The sequence below is a fragment of the Elephas maximus genome, chromosome 5 (assembly GCF_024166365.1).
Source record: "Elephas maximus indicus isolate mEleMax1 chromosome 5, mEleMax1 primary haplotype, whole genome shotgun sequence".
NCBI classification, from domain to species: Eukaryota; Metazoa; Chordata; class Mammalia; order Proboscidea; family Elephantidae; genus Elephas; species Elephas maximus.
Window position 1 is genome coordinate 147,005,937 of NC_064823.1, and position 26,786 is coordinate 147,032,722.

The window sequence follows — 26,786 nt, forward strand, 5'->3', positions numbered from 1 at the left end:
TTTAGTATTTAAAATCAATTAAAAATAGATTTTATTTTTAAATAGCTTAAATTCTAATTTTCTTAAATCAGGTTAAAATGCCTACGGTTTAACCTAAGGAAAGACATTCTGTTATTTATCTTAAATCTAAATTCCTTAATTTTTCTTGCGACTACTATGCGTAGCTCTCTTTTATTAATACTTTTTTTACTGCTTTGAAAAATATCTATTTTAAATAAAGATAGAAAAGATTTTGCTCCTATATCTTAATTTCCTTGTTTGCACTAATATGGACTGATTATTAGTTATAAAAATAACATAAAAGATCCACTTGCAAAAACGTTAACTTCTTTTGAAGCACTTTCCATTAAATATTCATAGTATATCCAAAGCACTAAACATTATCAATCCGTAAATATAATCCTGTATATAATCATAGCGTTCACATTACAAAAACAGGGCTTGGCTTTGACTCGTATACCTTATCATAAGAAATTAATTATCATCAATGCTTCATTATATTTTTGCCAAACAATAATCAAGATGTCACTATTGCAACAATGTAGGAGTTAGGAGTCCAGCAATATCAAAATCTCTCTTGTTCAAACACTGTTAAGATTAAAACTCCTTATACTATTGGTATTTTTGCTGTAATTTATTATTTTTGTTTGATTTTTATTTTTAGTTCAACTGTTGATGCAAATTCAGAGGAAGCTACTAAAATGGATAAAGAAAAATCAGCATTAAGCAGAGTTTTGGAATCTTTGTGCATACATCACCGGCAACAAATTTTGGCTGTGTTGAAATTTCTAGTTCAAGAGCAAAATGCTGCTTCTCTTTGTTGTTGTAATACATCATATGCTGTGTCTTCAGACTCTCAAAAGCCCCTAATCGAAGATGATTTACATGGTCTATTTTGTAGTTGTGGGGAATATAGACTGGCAGAAAGAGGGTGTTTACAAAATGCAAGACAAAGTCCTGGGTTAGCACCTCTGTCAGACTGTATCCAAGATTCACATTGTTTATCCTGCCAAACTGTAGCTATTGAACACATTAAGACAGTAATGAATAGAAGAAGTTCAAATGGTTATAATTCTCTCAGGTGCTGTTCCGGACAGTTGTCGAACATTCACTCTACAAAATCAGCCTTTCACACTCCTCCTTTGTCCAGGGAAGTATGTGATCTTTCAGTCAATCTTAAAGATGTGTGTAGGTCTCGAAGTCCCTCACCCCCGCCATTATCACCTGTGCAGACTGAAGAATTTGAAAAATTGAAAGATGTTATTTCAAAATGTTCAGCCTTAGAAAATAACAGACTTGAAACAAACATTAACCAGCCTCCATCTCTCATACCAGCAGAAGTCAGCAGTGACAAGGATGATCATGAAGGTAAAATATATAAAACTAAAACACCCATTAACTCTGATTCTTTGCTCTTGGGAGACGGCAATAACTGTAATGCAAATCAGGAAAAAGGTGAAAACAGTTTAATTTTTCAAGATTTAATAGATCGTATTAATGAAAAGTTAAAGTCAATAGAAGCTACAGATATGACAAACTTTGTGAAATCATCTAGTGGGGATTGTAATACAGATAATGACTTAAAATTGGGAAATTTAATAACCTCTCTCTTGCACAATGCAAAGGCCGATGATTACAGTTTTATGGAGTTACTGAGTCAACACGATAAAGTAGAAAATAAAATTATTCAGACAAGATTTCAAAAGCGACAGCAAACCCTCTTTGCAATGCACAACTCTCCTGATTCACCCATAGTTAGAAGGCAGTCTTTACAGATAAAAAGAGAACTGGCTAGCCTTGGTGAAAATTTTATAAGAAAAAGATACACTGAAAAAAAGTTGAGGAAATCCATGCGCAATAGTGAGATATTTTCAATGGACAAAGGCCCAGCCTATCATTGTCAGGGACCTTCTTTACAAAATTTTAAAAGCCATCAAGATAAAAACCATGCGGGAGCATCATTTTCACCAGATTCCACATTACAGCCATTGCAACTACCTCTTCATAGTTTAGAAACCAACTTGGCTTTTGACACATGTTCAGGAAACTGTAAAACAACCCCTGAGAAAATGAGCACAAGAAAACCACAGGAGAAATCTGCAGCTGGGGGGAAAAAACTGCAGAACTATAGGGAGAATCCAAAATTTGAAACCATCCATACTCCTTCAAAAAGTGATGTTCCTGGACTTCTGAGTAGAACTAAACGAAATATCGTGCCTCCAGGGTGGTATTCTATATATGTGACAAATAATTATGTATTTAAAAAATCTTCTAAGCCTAAAAAAGTATCTGAATCCATACCAAAAAAAGATACAGTGAAAAATATTCAGATTGAAAGCTCACACAATATAGATCTAAACAAAATTGCAATGCATTCAAATTTACAAGTTGTTGTCGAGCGCTTGGAAGATACAATAAATATGGCCCAAAAGTCTTGGAGTAATCATCAGCCATTATCAGAAGGATATAAGGCATCCAAGAAACCGATAGACGATGCCTATGGTAAAGACCAAAACGCTGAGAGAAATATGACTGTTAACGTGAGTAGAAGGACATGCAAAGAGCAGAGTTTTTCAAAACCTGTGCTGGCATCCAGCAAGATTATCAAAAGCAGTCATGTGCCTGCAATGGATTTGAATAATAAAAGACTTGATAATCTGAAAAAGTCATCTATTTTAGAAACGGGTAGCTTGATTCCTAGGGTTGAAGATGTACCAACAAAACATGAAGGAATTGAAAGCTCTTTTTCCAGTTACTCTAGTCCTGTCAAACTCATGTTTCTCTCTGAGGTTAAAAGCAGTGAAGCAGTCAAATACATTTTGACTTCAGTTGGTACTTCAGAATCAAATATTGATCTTCCTTCTGAAAAATGTCCAAGTCGTCATGTAATTGAAGAAAAACAGGAAACAAATGAAGATATCCCAAATGCTAACTTTGAAAATTACAGTTCTAATCATAATGGTGTTGACACTCCTCAAGGAGAACTAAAGAAATTTAATTGTGCAAACGAAATTCCAGAATCTCCTACAATGTATATAGCTAATATGAATAGTGATAAGCCACAAGAAGAACCGAACGAAAATTCAAGCAATGCAACTGATTCATCTTTTAAAAGAAAACCAGGTAGACCTAAAAAAATAGGTCCCCAAGTTGTGAAACAGATTAAGCGACCAATTGGAAGACCGCCAAAACCTAAAACGGATCAAACAGACATCCCTGTTTGCCAAAACAAGGCCTTTAGTGCTGAAGAGAAAAGCCCAGAATCACTCGTATCAGGAGTAAAAGAAGGTCTTTATAAAAATAGTATCACAGTAACTGTTGTTTATGGACGGTCAAGAAGAACTAAAAGGTATGTTTCTGAAGGAAGTGTAAACATAAACAATGTTATGTCTTTCAACAATAATGTTGCTGATTTTTCAGCTGAATACAGTAGTCTGAGACATATTAGAGACCTCAAAATTGACTCCACTGAAAGAGTAAGTGCTGTATCAAGTTTGACTACTGAAAGTGAAACCTTGGGGCCTGGCTATGAGTATGTTAGACCGATCAAGAACAAGTCTGTAATACCTCACCTCTCCAACAACATTATTCAACCAAGCCAGAAGCCTTTGACAGTAGTTAGGAAGCCTGGTAGGCCTGCAAAAGTGAAAATCTCTGGCATATCTGTGACTATTAATAGAATTTCACCTCAGGAAAGAGAAGTAAGTATTAACAGCTACTTACCTCCTTTAGAAAAGGGGAATGTGTTAGGAAAGAGTTTGCCTGAAGAAAAGTACAATCGCCGGTGTAATGAAAGAGAGAGAACAAGGCACACGGAAGCAGACATTTTAAAGAATGGATCAAAAAGTATGGCTGCTGCTATACCTTTGAGATACTCTATGAGAGACAGAAAACCATCTCTGCATTTTCTGCATTCATTAACATCTTCTAGACCCCTCATTTATAGAAACGCTCTGCTCCATAAGTCATATAAACTCCATTTGCAGAAAAGTAAAGGCCAGAAGGAAAGACATAGGCAGTCAAGGATAAAAATAGCTTCCAAAGGTACCTCAGGAGCTAGAAATTCAAGGCATGCAAAAAAGTGTTTGGAAGATGACAAATTAATACCCATTGCTGAAGTATCCATGGATCCTATAATTTCATCAAACTCTTTACTCAGGTGGTGGGCTACTTCTTCAAACGATTCTTTATTGGAGGAATTAAACAATAGATTTGAGCAAATAACAAATGCTTGGGTGCAAGTGAGTGGAGATGAAGCTGAAAGTTCTGTTCATAAAAACAGAGAACACATTGAAAACGATCATTTCAAAATAGCAAACCCTTTGGAAACCTGCCTTGTGGAACTTGAAGTTTCACCTGTAAAAATGCTTTTTCAGAAAAAGTATGATTTAAATGAACTCTGTACCTGGTTTATGCAAACGACAGAAACGCAGTCTCTTTCATTAGTTAGAAAAGCAAATGCTCGAAACCCTTTGGAGGTAATAAATACCAGGGAAATTAAATTAGGGACCAAGCATTCTGATTTTAATACCAGCCCCATCAGAAAGCACTTTAAAAAATTTGCACTATCCTCTCCTTCAAAATCAGCAGGGAAATTGCATATATTGCATAAAATGGTTAGCTCTCCTGTCTTAAAAGTGAAAAATAATTTAACACTAGCAAGATTAAAAAGGACTGAGTTTAAAAGGTTGCAGCATGACAGGTGGAGAAGAGAGAGAAAGCTGCGCAACCGTGAAATGGTTGGTTGGAACTCTCAAAGGAGAAACTTAAGATTTTTCTGCCAGAGCCAATTTTTAAATAAGACTGAGGAAGGAACACATGTTGACATCCCACTCCAAGGAAGCAGCACAGTAGATAATCAGCTTATTTTGCCACCTGAGATCAGGGATGACTTTCTGCAACAGGCAGTGGCTGGCTTCAAAACACACGCTAGTTTAGAGAATAAGTTTAAGTCAGAAATAAAGGAGAATGAGACAAGTTGCAGCCAAAAAGAAGAAAAGGGACCAAAGCTAGGAAATGTATGTGCAAATGATTGGAGGTCAAAAACCTTAAAAGATTGTAGAATATTTTTGAGGAAGATCAACTATCTTGAGCACAGAAATACTTTTAGGTTAAATACAATCATGTACTCTCCTGACCCTACTGACAATGGAAGTAATCGTCAGACTCAGAGAGAAGAATCAAAGCGCTTTACCTTAAGATCCCATTCCGCTAGGCAAAATCCCTTGAAAATGCTGTCTAAAGAAATAGAAAATGGTAAAGCAAATAACCCTTCTGCCAATAAATTTGCCAGCCAACATGGCAATAGTAAATTAAATAAATGTGTTAACTATGACAAGAATCATTCCGATAGCTCTGTAGTCCTTAGCAAGTTGAGCAAAAGAAAAAGACCACCTTGGAAGACCACAGAAATGTCAACAAAAAGACATAAACGACAGTCTTGCAAGAGTGGACAAATGGCAAACTATTATTCAAAATCCCAGCTAGGTAAGTTCTTCTCTCCTTAATTTTAAAGTTTCATCATAGGTGCCTTGAGTCAAGCATGATAGATGGAAAAGGAGCAGCTGATCCAGTTTTAGTTTCTAAAAGATTTGGACAACCTCGTTTCTTGGCACCTAGTATGAAATTCAGGAAATTATGCGCTGCTATGTATACCAGTGAGGTGCCTGGTGGAGCAGTGGTTAGAATGCTTGGCTGCTAACTGAAAGGTCGTCAGTTCGAATCCACCAACCGCTCTTTAGAAATCCTGTGGGGTAGTTCTACTCTGTCTTATAGGATCACTATGAGTCGGAATCGACTCGATGGCAGTGGTATAAATATACCAGTACCCTTCCCCGTGTCTTAGTGTACCTAGGATTTCAAGCATGTTAAAGTACATTAAGTTGACACAGAAAGCTCAACTTATCATATCATTAATGTAAAAGTTATATTCTCTGCTTTTGAATTTGATAGATCTAACTTAAAAAAACAATTTGACTCTGACAGATAAATATGTCCAGTAATTAACTAAAAATTTGCTACTAAACTATAGGCTAAAATACATTTATACTCTTGACAATGTAATAAATAACAACAATAAAACCATGTAAAAGAAGTAAAGACCAAGTTGATAAAGATCATCATATGGGATAGGCCTAGGATCTCAGTCTCACGTTGACCATTATGCTGTTATGCCCTTTGGTGCTGCTTCTGGGAGGACTTTAGGACGCAGGTTATTTGAAAGGTGTCACGGGAACAATATGTTTTTCTCAATATATCAACAAACTGGTTGAGTACTGTTTTTTGTATTAGACATTGAATTAGTTTCCAATGATAAAAGACAAGGATTCCTTGCCACACATAGCCTAACAAAGGAGAAAGAGTCATATACAGGTAATTGTTAAGGTAATCTTTAATTCAGAATGCCAGCTGAAATTAGGAAGTAGTTGCGTGCTTTACTCAGTTACACTGACCTTTCGTGCTGAGGAGACCTTGCTGCCTCGGGGAGACTCATCCTCAGAGCCTAGCAAAAATGGTACACCAGCACTGCAGCTGCCAGTGTAGCCGTCTCCACCTCTGGTAACAAGTGCTAGACGATGCAGGGTGTTCAGGGGTGTGCTAGTACTGACTGATGCTTCCCTGGCATGAAGGGTTACATTCAGAAATTGAAGGATATTTTATCATATGGTTTCATTATTACACTGTACATTTTAGGGAAGCTTATTTTTGTGGGGGGGAGGAATTAGGGTGTTACTGGTTTTATTTTTGTTACTTTTTACCTTTTTTAAAGGCTAAAACCAATAGTATTGGGTCTTTTATTAAAATATTAAAAGCAGTAATGAAACTCTAGAGTTTTGATAGGTTAAATTACTGTGGCCCCCCAAAGTTAATTATTTAACCGAATAATTCAAAATACCCACTTAAGTAATATCTAATGCTCAATTATAAAGGTGGTCAAAGTAGTCTCATTGAAAGATGAATCAAAACTGAAAAGAGTGTCCTTTGTCTCTTGCCCTCAGGATAACATTGTAACAAAAATAACGTAATATTCTGTCAGAAAGAAAAGAAGAGTAAATAATTTGGTACTGATTAAAAATAGCAACTACAAAAAAAGCAACTGATAATTCACCTAGAGATACCCACACTTCCTTTAAAAGACTTTTGTAAGTGGAGAGTAAGGTGTAAAGTTTCATTTTTAATTCTCTCTACCATCCTCATTTCATGCTTGTTACAGTTTAGCAAAGGTAGTTTGTATTAATTTGTTTCACAACAGAACCGTATTTTGTCTTTCCAGCTTCTTAACCGTTGTTATTCCTAAGGAACAAGTATACAATTTATTTTAATATGATTCGTCACCCTATAAATACATCATCCTAGAAAAGTAAAATGGGAGATGTCTTATTATTGCTTTTTCAAATTAATTTCAAAATACTTTGGGGATATTTTAAAAATTTTTAGTATCATATTGAGTCATTTTTCATCTACCCTTTTTTCATTTTTTAAACTACTAGTACTATTTCCTGTTCTGATTAAAATTTTATTTGTCTTTTACTGATAACTTTCCTTCTCTATTTTTTAATATTCTTTTTGTTAATCAACAAGGATTTTTTTTTCTAACAAAGTTGTATTTATAGCCACATTTGGTATATTTATCTGGTTTTTAAATGTTTTCTTAAAGTGTCCCCCCCCCTCATTATTCTTGATATTCCATACTTCTTTTTGCCTTTTTTGGAAGTGATGCTAAAATTCATTATTAGTTTTACATGTGTTTCTTCTTCATAGACTATTGGTGGCTGAAGACTTGAGGGAAACTTTTAACAACAGGACTTTTGTAGAAAAATTTTAAGGCAATGTGTATAGTGAATTATGAAATATTTCTATTGATGAAAAACCATGAATGTCTTGTTTTTGTACATTTTGACATGAACTATCCAGATATAATTTAATACAGGGGAGTTTTAAAATTTATACTTCGCCACATGTGCACTGCATGTATCAGGTATAGACAGGGAGAGGAGGGAGAAGAAATGTCATTCTAGATCATTGTAGTCATAATTCAACAAATCCTTAATGAACGCCTACTGTGCAAGGCTCAGAAAGCTCCCTTTCCATTTACGTGAGAAAACAAGGCCTACATTGTTTATTTCTTCACTAAATACAGTGTATTTTATGCTTTAAATGTGTACCATGAGAGAGAAGGATTAAAGTCATGGCTTCTGCTTTTACGGAGCTTATAATCTCAGGAGGAGAGAAGAATGAATCGGCAATCCTAGTAGACAGATGAGTGCTCTGTGCTCTGGTAGGAGCAACAGTTGGACTGTAGGAGCATGTGAGAGAAACAACCCAGATCCAGGGAGCTAAGCACGGTTTCCTGTGTAGTCACATCTATACTGAGGCTTGAAGTATTCAAGGCTATGAGAAGTCAAGAAGGAAATGTTTCAGGCAGAACAAACTACGTGTGGAAAACCTGTGGGACGAAAGAGAGCATGGCTTGTTGGTTACCCTGAGTAATTTCACTGTAGTAAGTTCACTAAAGCTGAGGCATAAAATAGGAATCATGGATGGGGGGATGCAGTAGAATGGTGAAACAAAAAGCTACTGAGGGAAGCCTACCCTAAATTGTGAGGTTAACGTCAGTTAATGAAAAAGTGTCTTGATCCCTAATGTTGTTGTTAGGTGTCGTCAAGCTGTCAACCGTGTGTTACTTAGAAGATCTTCTCCATAGGGTTTTCTTGGCTGTAATCCTTACGAAAGTAGATTGCCAGACCTTTCTTCCACAGAGCCCACTGGGTGGGTAGTGACAGTAAAGGCGGAGAAGAATAGATAAATTCGAGAGAGATGGATGAAACAGAATCTTTATGTCTTCAAGAGCAGAGAAGTAAAGGGTAAGGTCCAGGTTTTTGGCTTGAGTATCTGGGCAGATGGGGGCAGCATTCAGTGAGATATAAGAGAGCACTCCTAGAGAAGTAGCTGAAGGAAGACTTGGGGTTGAAGGCAGGTGTTTAAAAACAAAAAAGTTGTTTAGATGCCAGAGGAAAGAAACCAGTGGAGAATGAAAGGCTGAAGATACGAAAACGAGATGGGAGCAGTGGAGATGGAGTGAAGCTCCTGAGTTGGTTACTGAGGATAGCATCTGGGCCATTATTAGAAAGGGCAGCCTTGGTCGCATCTCTCTTAGAACATGAAGGAAGTGGGGAAAATATGCAGGGATGCAATGAGTTTATAAATTCATGGGCAGAATGTAGAGGATATTATAGTTTTTTTTTTTTTTTTTTGTCTTGTTTGTTTTGTTAGGTTTTCTATGAAGCAAATAATGTGGTGGGATTGAGGAATGTAGATGAGGCTTAAAATACTTGTGGAGAATGGGTAAGAGCTGTCTTGAGAGATACATGACTTCACAGCTGTTTGGTTTTATCTCAGCTGCCAGGTTGTAAGGTGGACCCTTGCATTTTAAAGTAGTTGAGCTTTGGTGGTGCAGTGGTTGAGTGCTGGGCTACTAACCAAAGGACAGCAGTTCAAACCCAGCAGCCGCTCCTCAGGAGAAAGACGTGGCGGTCTGCTTCCATAAAGATTACAGCCTTGGAAACCATATGGGGCAATTCTACTCTGTCGTATAGGGTCACTATGAGCCAAAATTGACTCGACAGCAATTGGTTTCGTTTGGTTTTCGGGTGACCGAGAGGGTAGAACAGAAGGACAAAGATCAAGCCAGGAATATATCCTTTATTTTGTGAATAGTGGAATTTAAAAAGACTTTCAAACAGTAGCACACAGTATAGTTTTGGGGGCAAGATGGGGTGTGTGAATAACCAGTCACAGGAGATGATTTTTGAGGTGATAATGTCCCAAAATGAAGGGTGGCTATTGAAAATAATCATATAGCCTTTTTAATGTCCATATCTTGAGTTCCCAAAACAAATATGTAATATGTGCCTTTTTCTAATTGATAAATATCTGGATGTAAACAAGCTGAATTTGAACATCTCAGAAGTTTTTAAGACTAAAAATACCCTACTATGAACTTGAAGCATTTATACGAGCAGTATTCATCCTAAGGCATTTTTTAATTTTCCCATAAAAATTCAGAAATGTAAGTAGATGCTTGAATTGGATTCTGAGATGACTGAAAACAGTTCAGTTTAGCAGCTTCTCCTGTTTTGAACTCTATCTGCAGAAATGACTGAATATATACATTCATTTTTTTTCCATTCCGGATTCTGATTTTCACACAGGTTTATAACTGATGGGTGGTTTCCAACTAGCTGGTATAACAGCAATGCATCCTCCTCTGATCCTGCTTTGAACATTTTACTACACTTTCTGAGTCCTAACTTAACGTGTTCTTTTAAAATTGTATGATTGAGACAGCCCTGGGCACAGGCTGTCCTTGAGCATTTTAATGCAGTATTTAAAGAGCGTCTTCATGTGCCGTTGTTCAAAAGTCATCGTTATCATTAATGGAAAAACTAAAAGTGAATGATTTTCCAAATTACATTTTGATAGAGAAACATTTCCAGTACACAAACATTTCCAAAGATGTATTCCAAGGACTGCTAGTCCCCCAAGATGCTCTGTGTGCAAAGGGTTCAGTGGTCAGATATGGTTGGGCAATGCGCAGTTCTTTCTCCTGTTCTGGAGTCACAGGGCCCCTTAGCACGTTCAGTCACATTCCCCAGGCCTTACCGTTTAAACTGTTAGTATCCCGCAGGATATAGTTTGGGGAGCGTGATTGAGAAACACCGCTCTCCATAGTTTCCTGCAAGGGTTTCTCTGTGTTTTACTGTGATAGTCCTAGAGAGAATGTAATGGCTGTAAATAGAGAAATTAATTTATATTGTTCCTCATTATAGTTGCCCAGTTGTATATAAATTAAGTTAGGGTAATTTAAATTAAATTTTAAGTGCTTTATTAACACATAAGAGAACACTGTGGTATACACCTTGAAGCCAAAGATGATTTCATTCTGTTTAGTCTGTATATTAGAATTTCTTTCATGTTGAGCTAAGAACAGCTGTGGAAGGAGTCAGCTCAGGAGGCTTTACTCTCTGTATTACAGGTCATAATGAGAAAATATTTACTGTGAATTTGGGGAAATATGTGAGATCAGTGTCTTCACAAGTGCATGTTCATAGTCTTCATTTGGTGAGAACTGGATGAAATGAAGTAGATATTTTAATATAAAAACTAATCAGTTCATCAACACATTCTTTTTTATATGGGCTTCATATTGCCGCTTTGCTAATTGCCAATGCCGTAAGTAAAATTATTACTTTGACTCTGTTTAAAGTATTCTAATACAATTAGGAATTTTTAATTAATACACCTTTTGTTTACGGTCAGGTTTTGGTTGTTTTTTTTTTTTTTACCCCATCATAATTCTCTGATAAACTGAGTAAAGCAAGAGTTTTAAGTTTTGAAGTGTTTCTAACTTTTGCCACAATACTTTATTAAAATATAAAGCAGCTACTTTGATAATCCAGTGTGTTGATATTTTTTCTTAAAATTTTTCTTGAATATTTTATATCCCATTGCTGTTTCAACCATTACTGAATTTTCAGGATATTCTGCTTTCCGACTAATTGCCCCATGTTTTTTATAGAAAACCATTCAACTTATTTAACAATCACTGAATTGTGATTTGCCAGACATTGTATTAGATATTACCTATAGTGGAACTCAAAGAGGTTATCTAAAAGATATGCCAAGTTGTTTTTGCTTTGGCAACATATAATTAGTGTAACTTGAGAAAAGATAATCTGGCTGATTGTCCATACTAGTGGATATGGAGTACAGTACTATTTTCAAGCATAGGATTAATTTTCTAAATCTGGGAGTCCAGCCCAGGGCCTGGTTGTGTAAATAAAGTTTTATTGCAACACAGCCATGCTCACTCTTCTGCATATTATCCATGGCTGTTTTTGTGCTAGAGTAACCGAATGCCAAATTGAGTAGTTGCAACAGAGGCCACTTGACCTGCAAAGCCTAAAATATTTACTCTCTGGCCTTTTGCAGAAGAACTTTGCCAACCCTGCTTTAAATCCTTAGAATTTTAATATAGCGTGGCTAGGGGGAAAAATGCCATGGAAATTTCATTTAATTGATTGAAATCATTCTATCCCATTCATCCCCAACTTCCCATCCGTTCCCTCCCTTCCCCGCACAGTACAGTATATTTCTTATGCTTTCTGACATGTTAGTGTTTTGTTTTTATGGGACAAGACCTGTTTTATTATCCAGCAGAGTGGTGCTGGAAGAGCCATGAGTGCCAATATGGTTTTGTTTTGTAAATCTTTATTGAACGGCCCTGCAGCGTCCAAGCCTGCTTTTATTTTATCTGAGGTAAGTTCAAGGGTCACCCTTCTCCTCAACCAGCTGCTACTACCTGTTAGAGATTGATTTCAGTGCTTCGTATCATGATACGTTCCTGCCTCAGGGTCTAAGTGTTCATCCCTTCTCTCCCCTCTTTTCTTCCTTTTCTATTTCTTCACTTGGGAATACAAAATTCTCAGTTCAGCTTTCATGGCTGCCTTTCTCCCTCTCTCTCTCATTTTTCCCAGGCAGTAAATTTTTCTCTTTATAGTGGAGCTGAGGATTCTCGTGACTATCGTTATAGTAAGCCTACTGAATTCACCTACGGTTTAATGGGAAGACAAGACTGGGCAGGTATCTGACAGTTTCATCCTGCTAGGTTTTTTTGTTTGTTGCATTTTAATTAGCATCTTGGCATTTTCTTCCCTCCAGTTCCTGGCAACCTGGAAAACTGCTACTTTCTGTGCTTTACAAACATAGAAAGCTAGATTTTAAAAGCTTGTTTCTATAGATTCCATTAATTTATTCATTCAAAAAAAATTGTCTCCTATGTGTCTGGCAGTATGCTAGACACATGGGGTATAATGGTGGACAAAAATAGATATGGTTCCTGCCCTCATGAGTCAAGATTATTTGGAGACATAGACATTGCTTAAATAATTACACAAATCTGATAAGTTCTCAGTATGTCAGTTATCTTTCAAAGATATTTTTAAAATAATAAACATTTTTCACACAAATTTACTATTCCTGGTGCTCTTTATTTTTGTTATAAAGATCCAATAATCTTCTTCCTTCTTCCTAAGTAACTTCCAGCATTTCTTGTAGTTTAGGTCTGCAGTTAATTAACTCAGCCTTGCCTTCGTATGTCTGAAAAAGTCTTTATTTCACTTTTGTTTTTGAAAGATATTTTTGCTTAGTATTGAATTCAACTTTGACCAATTTTTTGTTTTTTTTTTTCTTTTAGTACTTGAAAGACATTGCTTCACGGTCTTCTAGCTTACATTGTTTCTGATGAGAAGTCTGCTGTTATTCTTATCATTGTTCCTCTATATGCAATGTGTCTTTTTTTCCTCTGGCTGCTTTTAAGACTTTCTCTTTATTGCTGGTTTTCAGTAATTTGATAATGAAAGTGCCTTGGCATGGTTTCCTTCATGTTTCTTCTGCTTGGGGTATGTGAGTTTTTAGTGTTCATCACATTTGGATATTTCTCAGTCATTGTTTCTTCAAATATGTTTCTATTTTCTCTCCTGGGATTCCAGTCACAAGTATTTTGTGCCACAGATCACTGACACTCTGTTCATTTTTGTTAATTTTTTTTCCTCTTTGATTCATTTTGGATAGTTACTATGTTTTTAAGCTCATTAAATTTTTCTTTGCTGGTGTCTAATCTGCTGTTAATCCCATACAGGATATTTTTCTTTATATAGTTATATATTTTTGACTCCAGAAGTCAAATTGGGTCTTCTGTATATCTACCATATTTCTCCTCATCATGCTCATGCTTTCCCCAATTTCTGGAACATATGGAGTTTACATAAAATACCTGTTTTAACAGCCTTGTCTGCCAATTCTGTCATCTGTTATTACTTTGTCGATTTCTATTGATTTATTTTTATCCTTATTATGGGCCATATTTTCATGTTTTTGCATTCCCGGTAATTTTGGATTAGATGCCAGACATTGTGAATTTTATGTTGTTGAGTGTTGGGGTGTGTCAGGGGAGGGGTTATGTTTTAAATATTTTGGGGCTTTGTTCTGCAACACAGTTAAGTTACTCAGAAACATTTGGCTTGTTTTTTTAGGCACACCAGAACAGCCTGTAGTCTAAGATGGTGGTTCTCAATCGGAGATAATTTTGCCTTCCCCCACCCCAAGGATATTTGGCAGAGTTGGAAGGCATTTTCGATTGTCATAACTTGGGTGCCATGGGCATCTAGTGGGTAGAGACCAGGGATGCAGCTAAACAATCTACAATGCATAGATAGCCTCCCACAACAAAAAATTATCTAGCCCAAAATGTTAATAGTGCCAGGGTTGGGAAAACCTCTTTAGGGCTAATTTGGTGGTGCAGTGGTTAAGAGCTTGGCTGTTAATCAAAAGGTCAGCAGTTCAGATCCACTAGCATCTCCTTGGAAACCCTATGGGGCAGTTCTACTCTGTCCTATAAGGTTGCTATGAGTCAGAATCGACTCAATAGCAATGGGCTGTGAAGCAATATCAATACACACCTGAGAGCTCTACACAGTGCCCCATTTGTTAGGAGGTCTTTTCATTTTGGCTAGTGGGAACACAACTATATCCAGCCTGATGTAATAGCCAGGGATTATCTGCCTGGTCCTTTTCAGTAGCCCTTTTCACAGTGTTAGGAAGTATTCAAACTTACCAGTATTCATCGCTAGACTCTAGGGGATCTCTCATTCTCAGAAACTGTCTCTTGGAAACTCTCTCCTCTCCTGTACTCTGCCCCACAAATTGTGGTCACTTTGGTCTCCCTGAACTCCAAACTCTGTGTCCTCAATTCAGGAAAACTTCTGATCTCTGTTTGAATTCCCCTCCCTGTGTTGCAGCCTAGAAACTCTCCAGAAGTAAGCCAGACCAATTTGTTTCCCTTCTTTCGGTGATCACTGCACTTCCTGCCATTCAGATTCTTAAAATGATCCTCCTTCCCTTCCTCCCTCTCCCCGCCCCCTTTTTTTCTTCCCTCCTTTCTTTCTGTCTTATTTAAGGTGAGTTGTAAATCTGGTTTCTGTTACTCCTTCATGGCCAGAAGCAGCAATGCCAGATGAAATCTTTCAGCAAACATTTATCAATCTTCAACTATTGCTAGGTCTAATACCAGTGCTAGAAATAAAGTACTGAACGAGACCAACAAGGTTCTCTACTTCCATCAAGCTTGTATTTCAGTGGGAGGGAGAAACAAAATAGAAAACATGAAGCAGTAATAAATTGTCTTAATGAAATTGGACAATTAGGAGTTTAGAGAGGGAACTACTTTAAGTAGTTGGGAAAACCCTCTCTGAAAAAGTAACATGTAAGCTGTGGGTAGAGTTATCTAGGATATCACTGATGACCCAAACTGTGAGTATGGATGAGAACTCCTAAAGAGAGAGTGTAGAATAAGAAGAAAAGAAGACCTGTGACTCAACCTGGAGAAATTCCAACAGTTATTAGCCAGGTAGTGTAAGATGCCCTGCAGTGGAAGTGACTGATAACCGAGACAAAAGGAAAGCCAGCAATGTGTTTCGTTTCAAAAGCTAAGAGAAGTTGACTTTCAAGAAAGAAGGAATGGCTACCAGAGTTGAATGTCCCTAAGAGGACAAGAAATTTGAGAACTAAAGATTGCTTATTAAATTTATCAATGTGAGGGTCATTGGTGACTTTATTAAGCGCTGTTTTTGTGGAGTGAAAGGACAAAGGACTGGAAGCCAAATGGAAGTAGGTTCAAGAATAAGAAGGTAAGAAAATGGAGAGTGATTTTAGGATAACTCTTTAGTCTGGCTCTAAAAGTGTTAACTTGGGGAAAATGAGTGATTGAATAAAGTTTTCTTTTTTATTTGTTTGTTAAAGAATGAGAGACATTCTTTGACTTGTTTAAACACCATGGAAAGGATCCAGTTGAGGAGAAGAGATGGTTATCTACTGCCACAATAGTGCTATATTACAAACCATCCCAAAACTCAGTGGCTTAAAAAAATAAACATTTATTTTGCTCATGGGTCTGTGGGCTGGCAAGTTAGACTGGGAGGTTCTTCTGATCTTGACTGGGCTCCCTCACATGTCTTCTTATTAGCCGCCTTTCAGATATGTGCTCCACGTGTCTCCCATCTATCCAGCAGACTAGCCCAGGCATGTTCTCATGGCAAAGGCAGAAGTTTCAGTAAGTGGAAATGTCCAAACCATTTATCAAGCTTCAGCTTGCATCATATTTGCTGACATCTCATTTGGCCAGACCACATCACATGGGTGAGGCAGAATGGGAAGACACCACAAAATTACACAATGAAGAGACTGAATATAGAGATGAGTAAAGAATTGGGGCTATTAATGCAATCAGTCTACCACAGATGGTATATCAGAGGGGAAGGGGAGCAGGAATTATTGGTTATGAGCATTGATGATAAGATTCTGAGAAGGCAGGTGAGAACAGAGTCCAAAACATCTTAAGTCATGTCAGCTTCTGCCTTCTTTACTGTTAATTGATTGGCGTTATTATAGAGCAACAGCTTGCTAATTGCTTTTAACTTCACATTAAGTTAGTAGTGAAATTTCCTTTTTTAAATCATTTTTTAAAGGTGGCTGAGTCACATTTATGTATTTGTTGGATATTTGAATGCTTATTATATTTAAGACACTGTTACAGGTACAGTTTTGTTGTATTAATATACAAGTTCATTAAATGCAGGGGAAGTCTTTCGGATCCTACATGGTCATGGATGTCTTCTAAATTGTTTTGCAGAACAGACTGTGTTCATTGATTTCTGAAGAGGATTGGTTTTGTCCCCTTGATCTGATTATAATTACTTTTATTTCCCATTCAACTAAAAACTCAAGTAGATACCAGATTTCTCAGTTATAAAAACATTTTTCCACTCTACATGTTCTTGTGTGAATTCTTGATTACCGTGGTTTTCTCTAATAGTTATAATAGCACTTACTTGTTATGAAGCACCTACCCTGCACCAGTGTGCTAATCTCTGTGTCATCTTTATATTGAAAAAAAAAAAAAAAGGAATTTTCCTAAAATTGTTCCAAATAAGTTAGAAATCTAGAGTTGTAATCGAACATTATCTTATTTCAAAGTCTTGTTCTTAATCACCATGTTCTGCTGCTTCTCCACATAATCACACTGGATAATTAAAAGCAAGTTAGAAGAAAATTCTGACTTAAATTCTCTCATTTAACAATCTCTTATATGGTGGACACTGCAGAAACAAACCATACAGATAGACAACCATTTTTATTCCTAATAAAAACTCATGTACCTTTTTATTTTATTTTTTGTTATGAGTACTAGCATTAACTCACATTTATTGACTCTTAACAATGTATCAGCAGACCAAGAATTTTATATGTAGTCCCTGTACCAAGTGCTTTACGTAAACTCATTTAATAATCACATTATCATAATGAGGTGGGTGTTTTCACTGTCTTCATTTTCCAGGTAAATAAAAAATTGGAGCTAAGAGAGCTTAAGGAACATGCATCCAGCTGGTCAGTGGTTGGATTCAAGATCGGAACTCAGGTTCTACAACACCTCCTCTGCCCCAGCTTACTAAAATCCTCATCCCTGAATATTTTAAATATTCTCTTGAGCCTCTCATTCTGCTGTGATTAGACTCTCTGTAATCCGTTAGTTCTCAGTTACTCTCTATCACATGCTGCTTTTTTAGCTCAGTAATTTATGTATACTTTCTCCCCCTGCCCCATTACTAAGCTACAGAATTCTTGAGAACAGACACCATCACGCTTTGTTTAATTCCTAGTGTATTAGTTAGGTACTGCTTGGCTACTGAGGGAAGAGTTCTGACCGAAGCTACCACCGGACCTGGTTGATGAATACATGCCAACTCCCCTTAGAACTCAAACCCTGCTTTGTGGCACGAAGGTCCTCTCTCCATATAAAGACTCCTGGAGCCTCAGCACCATCAATATCAAAGAGTCCAATAGACGAATCACTCTTCCTTTTTATAACTTACACATCAGAAACATGGGAATACAATTGTCCACATTGTGAAGGTTCTCTGATCTAGACCTGTGCATTTAACAACCCTATCACAATATATGGGTAGGTTCATGGAGATAGCAGACTCAAGGGTAGTGCTGAACCACAGTAGGTATTCAGTACATTTTTACTGAGTTAAAACTGGAAGACACCATTTCCAGAGGTATTCTGTGGTGGAAGTAACCAGTCATCCAGACCTTGTAGTTAAATTGACGAATTCAAATTTGATGATGTTGGGTACATTATAGTAACTGTTCAAATTCCAAATTCTATACCAAAATCCAATTTATGCAAGCAGCTGACTTCTTTCTCCCTTTGAAAAGATGAATTTGTGCTCCCTGAAACCCTTGACCTAAAGAATACTCTTAACAGTAGCTCAAAAAGAATTCTATGCCCCCCCCTTTTTCCCCCTGAAGCTGAAAGAGATGAGCAGAAGCTCCTTATTTAGATAAATGCTATGATGCTACGAGGAAGCTTCATGCTGTACAGCTCTTTTGGGTGGGGTCATGGCTACTAGCCCTTAGGGATAACTTTGTGTCTGAAACCTGTAAACCAGACACTTTTCCACTTATCTCACATGTATTTTGAAGAAATAAATAGGTATTAACATGAAGGTGGGGTCATGACTGAATTAAAACAACCCAAGAGCTTGGCTACTAACCAAAAGGTCGGCAGTTTGAATCCACCAGCTGCTCCTTGGAAACCCTATGGGGCAGTTCTACCTGTCCTATAGTGTTGCCACGAGTCAGAATCGACTCGATGGCAACAAATTTTTTTCTTTTTTTTTTAAATATGGTAGTAGAGCATAGGCCCTGCATTGCTGTTGCTAGGTGCTGTCCAGTCAGTTCCGACTCATAGTGACCCTGTATACGACAGAACAAAACACTGCTCAGTCCTGGGCAACTATTGCTGGGTTTCAGCCCATTGTTGCAGTCACTGTGTCAGTCCATCTCATTGAGGGTCTTCCTTTTTGTTGCAGACCCTCTACCAAGCGACCAAGTCTAAGTCCTTCTCCAGTGACTGGTCCCTCCTGATAACATGTCCAAAGTCCTTCTCCAGTGACTGGTCCCTCCTGATAACATGTCCAAAGTACCGGAGACATAGTCCTGCTGTCCTCCCTTTGAAGCAGCATTCTTTATGCCCCATTCTTCTTCATATAATCCAGCTTCTCAGATTATTTGCTCAGCATACAGACTGTATAGCAACTGTACAGGACAGAGTAGAACCACCCCATAGGGTTTCCAAGGAGCAGCTGGTGGATTTTAACTGCAGACCTTTTGGTTAGCACCCGTAGCTCTTAACCACTGAGCCACAGGGGCTCCAAAATAGCCATAAAGAGATAGAAAACAAATTAGGGGGAGAGAGGAGGAGGAGGAGGGATTGTAACAAAGGATTAATTTTCTTAACAACTACACAACAATTAAAAAAGGTCATTATCCCCATTGGCAAAGGACCCAAAAGGAGATACAAATGACTTCTAAAATGTGAAAGTACGCTTAATCTTCCTCATAAAAGAAATGCAAATTAAAACAGTGACATTCCACTTTTTAGCCTGTCTGATTTTCAGGGATCCCTAAGTTTTATTACATATTATTGGTAAAAGTGTGAGGAAAGACATTTTCATACGTTCTTGGTCAGAGCGTACATTGGTATACTATGAAGGACATACCAAAATTTAAAAGCACACACCCTTTGATCCAGCTATTCCACACCTAGAAATCAACCTTATACTTGCACATATACTTAAGGACACACATACAAGAATACTGAATGCATTGTTGCTATTTTAAGCAAAAGATTAGAACAGCCCAAATATCAGTTGAGGACTGATTGGTGAAATAAATTCTTGATGTACCCAGAGTGGAATTCTATGTAGCTGTTAAAGGAACTAAGTTTTTGTATTATACAGATACGAAACAATCTCCGAAGTATATATTTTTCGAAAGCAAATACATAACTATAGAATGATGTAGGGGGTAAAGGGATGTTGAAACAAATATTTCTATACTTCATTATGAAGAGACTATCTGGAAGAATACACAAGAAATTGGTAACAAGAGTTGCCCTTAGAAGAGGGACTAGGAGCAGTGACTTTTCCTTGTATAACATTTGTACTGATTGATTTAATTTTACCTAGTTTCAAGCAAAAAAAAACACTTAAAAATTACATCGAGTTGAACAGTTACTAATCCTTCACTTGGTTCAAATGTGTCTGATTACAGCACAAATTCCTGACATCAAACCTACTTAGTCAAAATTTTAATTTTGAAATAGAAAGGAATGTTTATAAACACTCCCTCTAGACTGCAAACTCTGAGAACATGGAGCATGTCTTCCTCGTCTTTGTGTCCCAAAAGTGCTTTTCTAATGAGAGCTCAATAAATGATTGTAAAATCATTTAATTGACTCTGGTATTGAAAAGGGAAACAAAAAGTGCTCTGGTAAGTACTAGCAAGGTTCTTACAATGCTCCAGATATATCTGGCTTTAGGACACTGGAAAGAAAGCGTTCTATTTTTCTGTAACTTAGTTTCTCTGTTAAAAAATAAATCTCTTGTAGCTTTAATGTTCTAAGGTCTCTGGTTCCAGCACCTCATAGGCTGACTGTACTCCTCTATCCATGGTACTTGGTGGATCAGCAGTGCCCAAACCGTGACTGCACACCTACTTGTTCTTTTTAACTGTATATATACTTATGAATTAAACACAGTCTGTACGTTACTAGTAAAGCTTAGTTCTTTTTTAAAACAAAATAGTACTTTCTTTCTATCCATGTGTATGGCCTTATGCATAAATAAAAATATGAAGACTAAGTAGTCCTCAAAGGAAGGAAAAACATTACTGCTTTATCTGAGCTTTGCCTACTCAAAGACCAAAACTTGAAGTCCTTGAGGCCATCAATCTAATAATTGTAACCAATTAAAACTTTTTTTCTAAAATCAGTTAAGATTTCTGATATGAATGAAAATATTGTTTTGGATCTTTTTTTCATCTGTCACACATCAAGCTGAGACTTAAATATACTCCTATTTTTTATTAATCACATCTGTTTTGGTTCTTTAAAGTGATTGCTACTTTTGACGAGTAATCTTTTAAGTTACTTTGTAGTTTATGTCATTTTACCTACTATCTATAATAGTTATAGTTGAAACCATGTCATTCAGTGGAACTGGCACTGTTTGCCTGGGAGCCTAGGGAGAACATGATAAAAAACAAAGCAAAACAAAAACTCACTGCCATCAAGTCGATTCCAATAGCTGTGTTAAAATACGGCAAAACATTGTGGTTTGTTGAATGGCAAATGAGTCAATTGGCTGAAGCTGCAAAAGGGATCTGAAAAAATGCTACTGGAGTCTGGATGTTGCCATTTACTAACTCTAACAAGTCACTTAAGTACTAGACACCTCATTTCCTTGTTAGTACATAAATAAGATTTTTAGACTTAAAGTTGGAGAAAGCAGAGGAGCGACTTAGTCTAACCACAGAGTTGAGTGTTAAATGAGCTGATGTATGAAAAACTATACAATTCCTAAGTGTAAGGATTCACATTTGAAGATGTGAATTGGCTACCATAAATATTTAAGACAAGGAATTACACGTGTACATGTGCATTACATGGGGGGTGGACTGACTATCCTTCGGACTCACGTTTCTGTGATTCTGAAGAGTAGCACTCTGTCCCAGATGTTTCATTACATGATTTTTACAAACGTCCATCAAATTTTCACTGAGCTGCTGCTGTGTATTCAGCACTGTATGTGTCTCCAGAGCTAAGAATATTAACATCCTTCCCTTCAGGTCCAGTAGGTGCTACCAGACTATCACACACGGAACAATAGCAGACAACCCAGAATAGTTTTAAGTGTAAAGGGGAGTTAAATAAACAAAACAAAAAAAAACCCATTGCCATCGAGTCAATTCCAACTCAGAGCGACCCTATAGGACAGAGTAGAGCTGCCCCATAGGGTTTCTAAAGAGCAGCTGGTGGATTCAAACTGCCAACCTTTGGTTAGCAGCCATAACTCCAAACCACTGCACCACCAGGGCTCCCAAAGGGGAGTTAGAAGCCCAGAAATCTGTGGAGATACCCAAATTGTGTGATTTGGGTCAGGACCTGAAATATGGGTTGGTTAAACAAAGTGGAGGGCAAGTTTTCCCACGTGGGAACAACACAAATGGATAGGAATTGTGTTTAATGAGTTTGTGAAATAAGATACAAGTCTGACCAGAACAGAGGGTGTGCATTAGGCAATAATGTTGAATAGAGAACTGTCCAACCTGATATTAATCCAAACAAGCTACAAACTTTTACATAAATACAGAAATTCTGTGATTTAGGCAGCCAGAATAAATACCCTGTGGATGCCAACACTTGTTCCTCTGTTGAGCTGGCCAACATGCAGTCTGGACAACTTGACAGTTTTTTACCATCAAGACAAGACTACATTTACTCCTGATAACTTAATAATCTCATTGGAGAGCTAATTAGTTAAGTATAAGGGAAAGAGCAAAGGCTTTGAAGTGAGAACAGATTTGTGTTCCAATTCTAGCCCAGTAACTGGGGCATATTTGTACTTGACTGAGACTCACTTTTATCATATATTAGGATAAGTAAACCAACCATGGGGCAGTTCTCTGTCCCGTAGGGTTGCTTCAAGTTGGAATTGACACAACAGCAATGGATTTATTTTTGTTATACTAACCTCGCTTGGTTGTTGTAATATTTAAACGAGATAATGGATTTGAAAAGTGCCTTGAACATAGCAGGCGTTCAACAGAAGTTCCTTCTTCCTGTTTCAAGGTGGCTCTGAGACTGGTAGGCTAAAGGACAAGTTGTGGGGTTGAATCTTGCCAGGCTCAGCAGGTTAAGTAAGGAATGCCCTTTCTGAAGTTTACTAATGTAATCCGTATATGCAATTTTTTGTTCAGTGTATCTGAGTGATCTCTGAAGTACGTGGCTTACACGTGGCACTGTTCTTTTTACTCAGTTCTGTAAGAAGGCAAGAGCTGAAAAAAAAAAAAAACATTACTTTCAGGATGATAAGTACTATGTACTCTATTACTTTCAGGATGATAAGTACTATGTACTCTGATGTTTAGAGGTCCAAACGATAAAACTACTGTATTTTCTTTTACAAGGTTGATAATTTGAGATTAAAGTAAAACTAAAATGCCTTAAACTCTTTTTTCCAGCACGCTACAAATGAAAACTGATGAGAAACTGAATTTGTCTGACGGGAATACAGCAAGTTGCCCTTTGAGCCCTATAAAGATGTGCCTTAATCATCCCGTTGAATGGAATCTGAATTTGACAGCATCATCTCTAGCAAGCTGTTCAGTTCATAACCAAAATCTCACAAGTGAAGAGAAATAGATTGCGGTTCTTCTTGCACTATATTTTGTATGTCAATATTCTTTCTGCTGAACAATAAGTATTTATCAATTGATCTTGAAATATTTCCAGTCCTGTGACTTGTCTATATTAAATCATTAGCATTAATCATTTTGATTATATTTTTGGTATTTTTTTTACATAACGTTTTGCACCAGACCATTGTGAAATTTTGCAGTACAAATGGATTTTGATGCTTCTCTTTTGAATGGTATTTTGTGAGTTTTGTATGCCCTGAGTTTAAATATATAATTGTCCTTTTTTATTTCTGTGCACAAAGTTTAATATATAATGCATATGGGATTTAGAATGCTAGTATTGTAAAGACTTGTGATGATGGCCTGACCTATGGTCAGTTGTGTAGCAGGTGGATACCAACTACCTCGAAGCAAATTGGTAAAAGGCAAAGGTGTCTCTTGGAAGTCTGTCTCTTTCAAAGTTATGTCTTTATAGAAAAATTGATCACAGTTTATCTTCAATAGCATGTTTCCCTTTGTAGGAGGATTTCAGCAGATCAGTTTTCTCTTTTAAACTTAGGGAGTCTGTGGGCTGGAAAAGCCGTGGCACAACTGCATGTTTACTTCAGCGAATCTGTGCCTCTACATCTTGCAGACAAGAATAACTGTTTCGGTTTTTTTAAGTTACCAGTTTTGAATGAAAAACAGTAAATGGATTTACGTCTGTTGGTTTTATTTTATTGCGTTTTAGACATTTATTTTACAATTTAAAGGAATGTCTATTAAAAGCAGGATATTATTTCTTACCTTTAATCCTAATAGTGCAAAGCATAGCTTCAGCAATGGCTACGTGATTGTGTCCAAGACTTCAGTTGTAAGAATACTAAAGGTTTTAAATGTATTTTTCCCATACAGAGAAAGCATGCTTTGGTATGGTGGTAATAGCAAGTTATCAGAACATGGCTTCTTTCCTGACCTGGCTATGGCATAAATGGGATTTAGTTAACTTGTGTTTCTAAAGACTTTTCCTCATAGTACATTTTGTGTACTTTTTAAGTCCTTATTCCTCCCTACCCCCTAAAAAATGTTTTTAAAATGACAGGGATTAAACAAAAGAAGATCAACATAAGGAATTTAAAGCACAGGAAAAGACACAGAGCCAACAGAATGAAGAACAAGCATCAGTTTGTCATTGTTCTATATCATTGCCATATATGCTTAATGAGCTCTTTTTTTTTTAAACTTTCAGACTCCTTTTATAGTTCTGAGTTCTATAGAGCACATATCTGGTTGTAATGTAGCAATTTGGTTCTAAAAGCCAGGGATCTGACTTTATGCTCCAAATTAGATCACCTTAAATAAATGGGCTCTGGTAAATAAATTTTAAAAAGCACAATTATTGTTAAAATAGACCTAATATTAGGACATTTCTATCCTGAATAATAAAGAGAAAAGGTAATTATCAAGTGGATAAGAGGTGTGTTGCTGGGCTCTTCACTTGGATGTTGCAGAAGGAAAGGACTAATTTCATACAGTGTAAATTTCATAAACCAGACAAGTGCCTATTTCAGAAGATGACAAAATTGGCATTGAAGAAATTGTACTCAAATTAGTATAGAAAGAGGACTTCCAGTCACATTCCTTTCCCAATAGTATTATTTTTATTTATAAGCAATATTCATAATTTTATTATGCTAAAAACCAACAAAAAACTTCCTGACTAAACATGCACACGTTACATCTCTGCAACCCAGGAACCACCATCACAGAGAACTGAGTGCCCCAGAGCTCCCACATGTAAATACGTTAGGAAGAGAATCACCCATGCACGTAGATTATCAAAAATATTTTCAGGGTAGGATTCATGAAACCAGATTGTCAAAATGTTAACTGTTGAAACTAGGTGATAGGTATTTGGGTCCATTAAACTAGTTCTACTTTTTTTTTTTTTGGTCACATTTTCCTAATAAAATGTTTTCTAAAAACCTAGAAAGGCACCAAAGAATCATCTGATCTAATCCCTTTACCTGAGAGATGATGAAGATAAGGCTCAAAGGAATACTTTATAAGGTCACATGGCACATGGAAGAATTTAAAGTAGCATCTTGGTTTCCCATCTCTTAGCCCAGTGTTCTTGCAGTTGTGTACCTCATGAACAAGCTGGGAGCCAAACTCACGTAGGTAGCCACGAAGGCAGGGCCAGAACCCAGGTCTCTTTATTTTATAGTATTACAGGCTAGCCCACTGCCCTGTGGAGACCCTGAAAGTTGAGGCCAAGCAGAGTCATGGATTAAAATGCATCCAGACTTTCATAGATAAGCTTCTTACTTCTCCATCCCATTTAAGAGCTTTTTTCCATTTCACTGGAATTATTTCATTAAACTCTCTTCCCTGAAAATAAGCTCCTCCCCGGCCAGTTTGTCAAATGTCATTTTTAAATGTGTGTTGTTGCATTTTCGTCTTATGTTGGATCTGCCTCATCTAAGTCATAAGCTTCTCAAATGCAAGCTACTAGTTATATTTTATTCAAAAGTTTTCCATAATGCCAAGATCTTCAACTTGAGAATTCATTAGACTCACGTAGAAAGTTTGTTTAAAAATGAGATTTCTGGCCCCCCCTGAAATCCCGATTAAACAGATCTCACTGACGGCTGACGTAGCACTAAGAAACCTGTCCTGCTGCTTCAGTATAGGCCAAAGTAAACATGGAGTTGCACAGCACAAAGTCTCATAAAGAAGTCAGGTGCTTTTGTTCTGACACAAGGGTAGCTTTATTAAAAGCAAACAAGTGAACACAATTTTAAAGGATATTTTTTAAAAGAACTCCACGTCCACCATCTTTCTTAACTACTGTCTTCACTGAGAAACTGTGTAAGATTAAGCTTACTTTTTTCTAGTGCTGCTGTTTTGGCTCGTCGTGGTAATCTCATCCTCATTTCTGATTCTGGTTCTGGAACTTCATGATCACTACACAGATGTTAAAAATACACCAATTTAAATACAAGCTTTTAAACTACAGTTTATAAATAAACCTTACGTTAGTTTCTGATACTCTGTCAGTGTGTAATTGATAACCTGATTCCGTTGTCTAAGCTTGAAACTAAAATCTCAACAAAAAAACTACTGACTGGTATCCAGCAACATGAATCTTGGAAAACTAACCAAATTTTTTTATCTATATGGAACCTCGTATTATGTAGATAAAATAAAACCAAACTTTTGCAATGAAACTTGTAAACAGGGGCCATAACAACTGTCCAAAAGAGTACTTTTGAAACTCAAGAAGTGAAAAAAAATCTAAATTTTCTTGATTTAGGCAACAAATTCCTAAAACACTGTTAATAACAAGTTTCCCAAAAAGATACTTTAAATTTAGTAAAGACTTAATCTAAAGCTATACTGAAAATACACGTATTAAACGTTTT

The 26,786-nt window shown here is 36.8% G+C and overlaps 2 protein-coding genes across 20 annotated transcripts in view; one reads left to right on the plus strand and one right to left on the minus strand.

Annotated features, from left to right (window-relative positions):
• Positions 1-26,229, plus strand: part of LCORL (ligand dependent nuclear receptor corepressor like) — a 217,266-nt gene extending 191,037 nt beyond the window's left edge. For 9 of the 18 annotated variants that reach the window (XM_049886991.1, XM_049886993.1, XM_049886992.1 and 6 more), the window contains one exon: positions 665-7,340. In XM_049886991.1, the coding sequence (XP_049742948.1) occupies positions 665-5,507 (4,843 nt within the window). In that variant the 3' untranslated portion in view covers positions 5,508-7,340. Of the gene's footprint in view, positions 1-664; positions 7,341-23,205 lie in introns of those variants that run through there. The other 9 variants (XM_049886987.1, XM_049886988.1, XM_049886999.1 and 6 more) reach the window with 6 other exon arrangements.
• Positions 17,203-26,786, minus strand: part of NCAPG (non-SMC condensin I complex subunit G) — a 59,625-nt gene continuing 50,041 nt past the window's right edge. Inside the window, exons 21-22 of one of the 2 annotated variants that reach the window (XM_049887010.1) lie at positions 26,249-26,328; positions 17,203-23,019 (exon numbers count right to left, since the gene is read on the minus strand). In XM_049887010.1, the coding sequence (XP_049742967.1) occupies positions 22,997-23,019; positions 26,249-26,328 (103 nt within the window). In that variant the 3' untranslated portion in view covers positions 17,203-22,996. Of the gene's footprint in view, positions 23,020-26,204; positions 26,329-26,786 lie in introns of those variants that run through there. The other variant, XM_049887009.1, reaches the window with a different exon arrangement.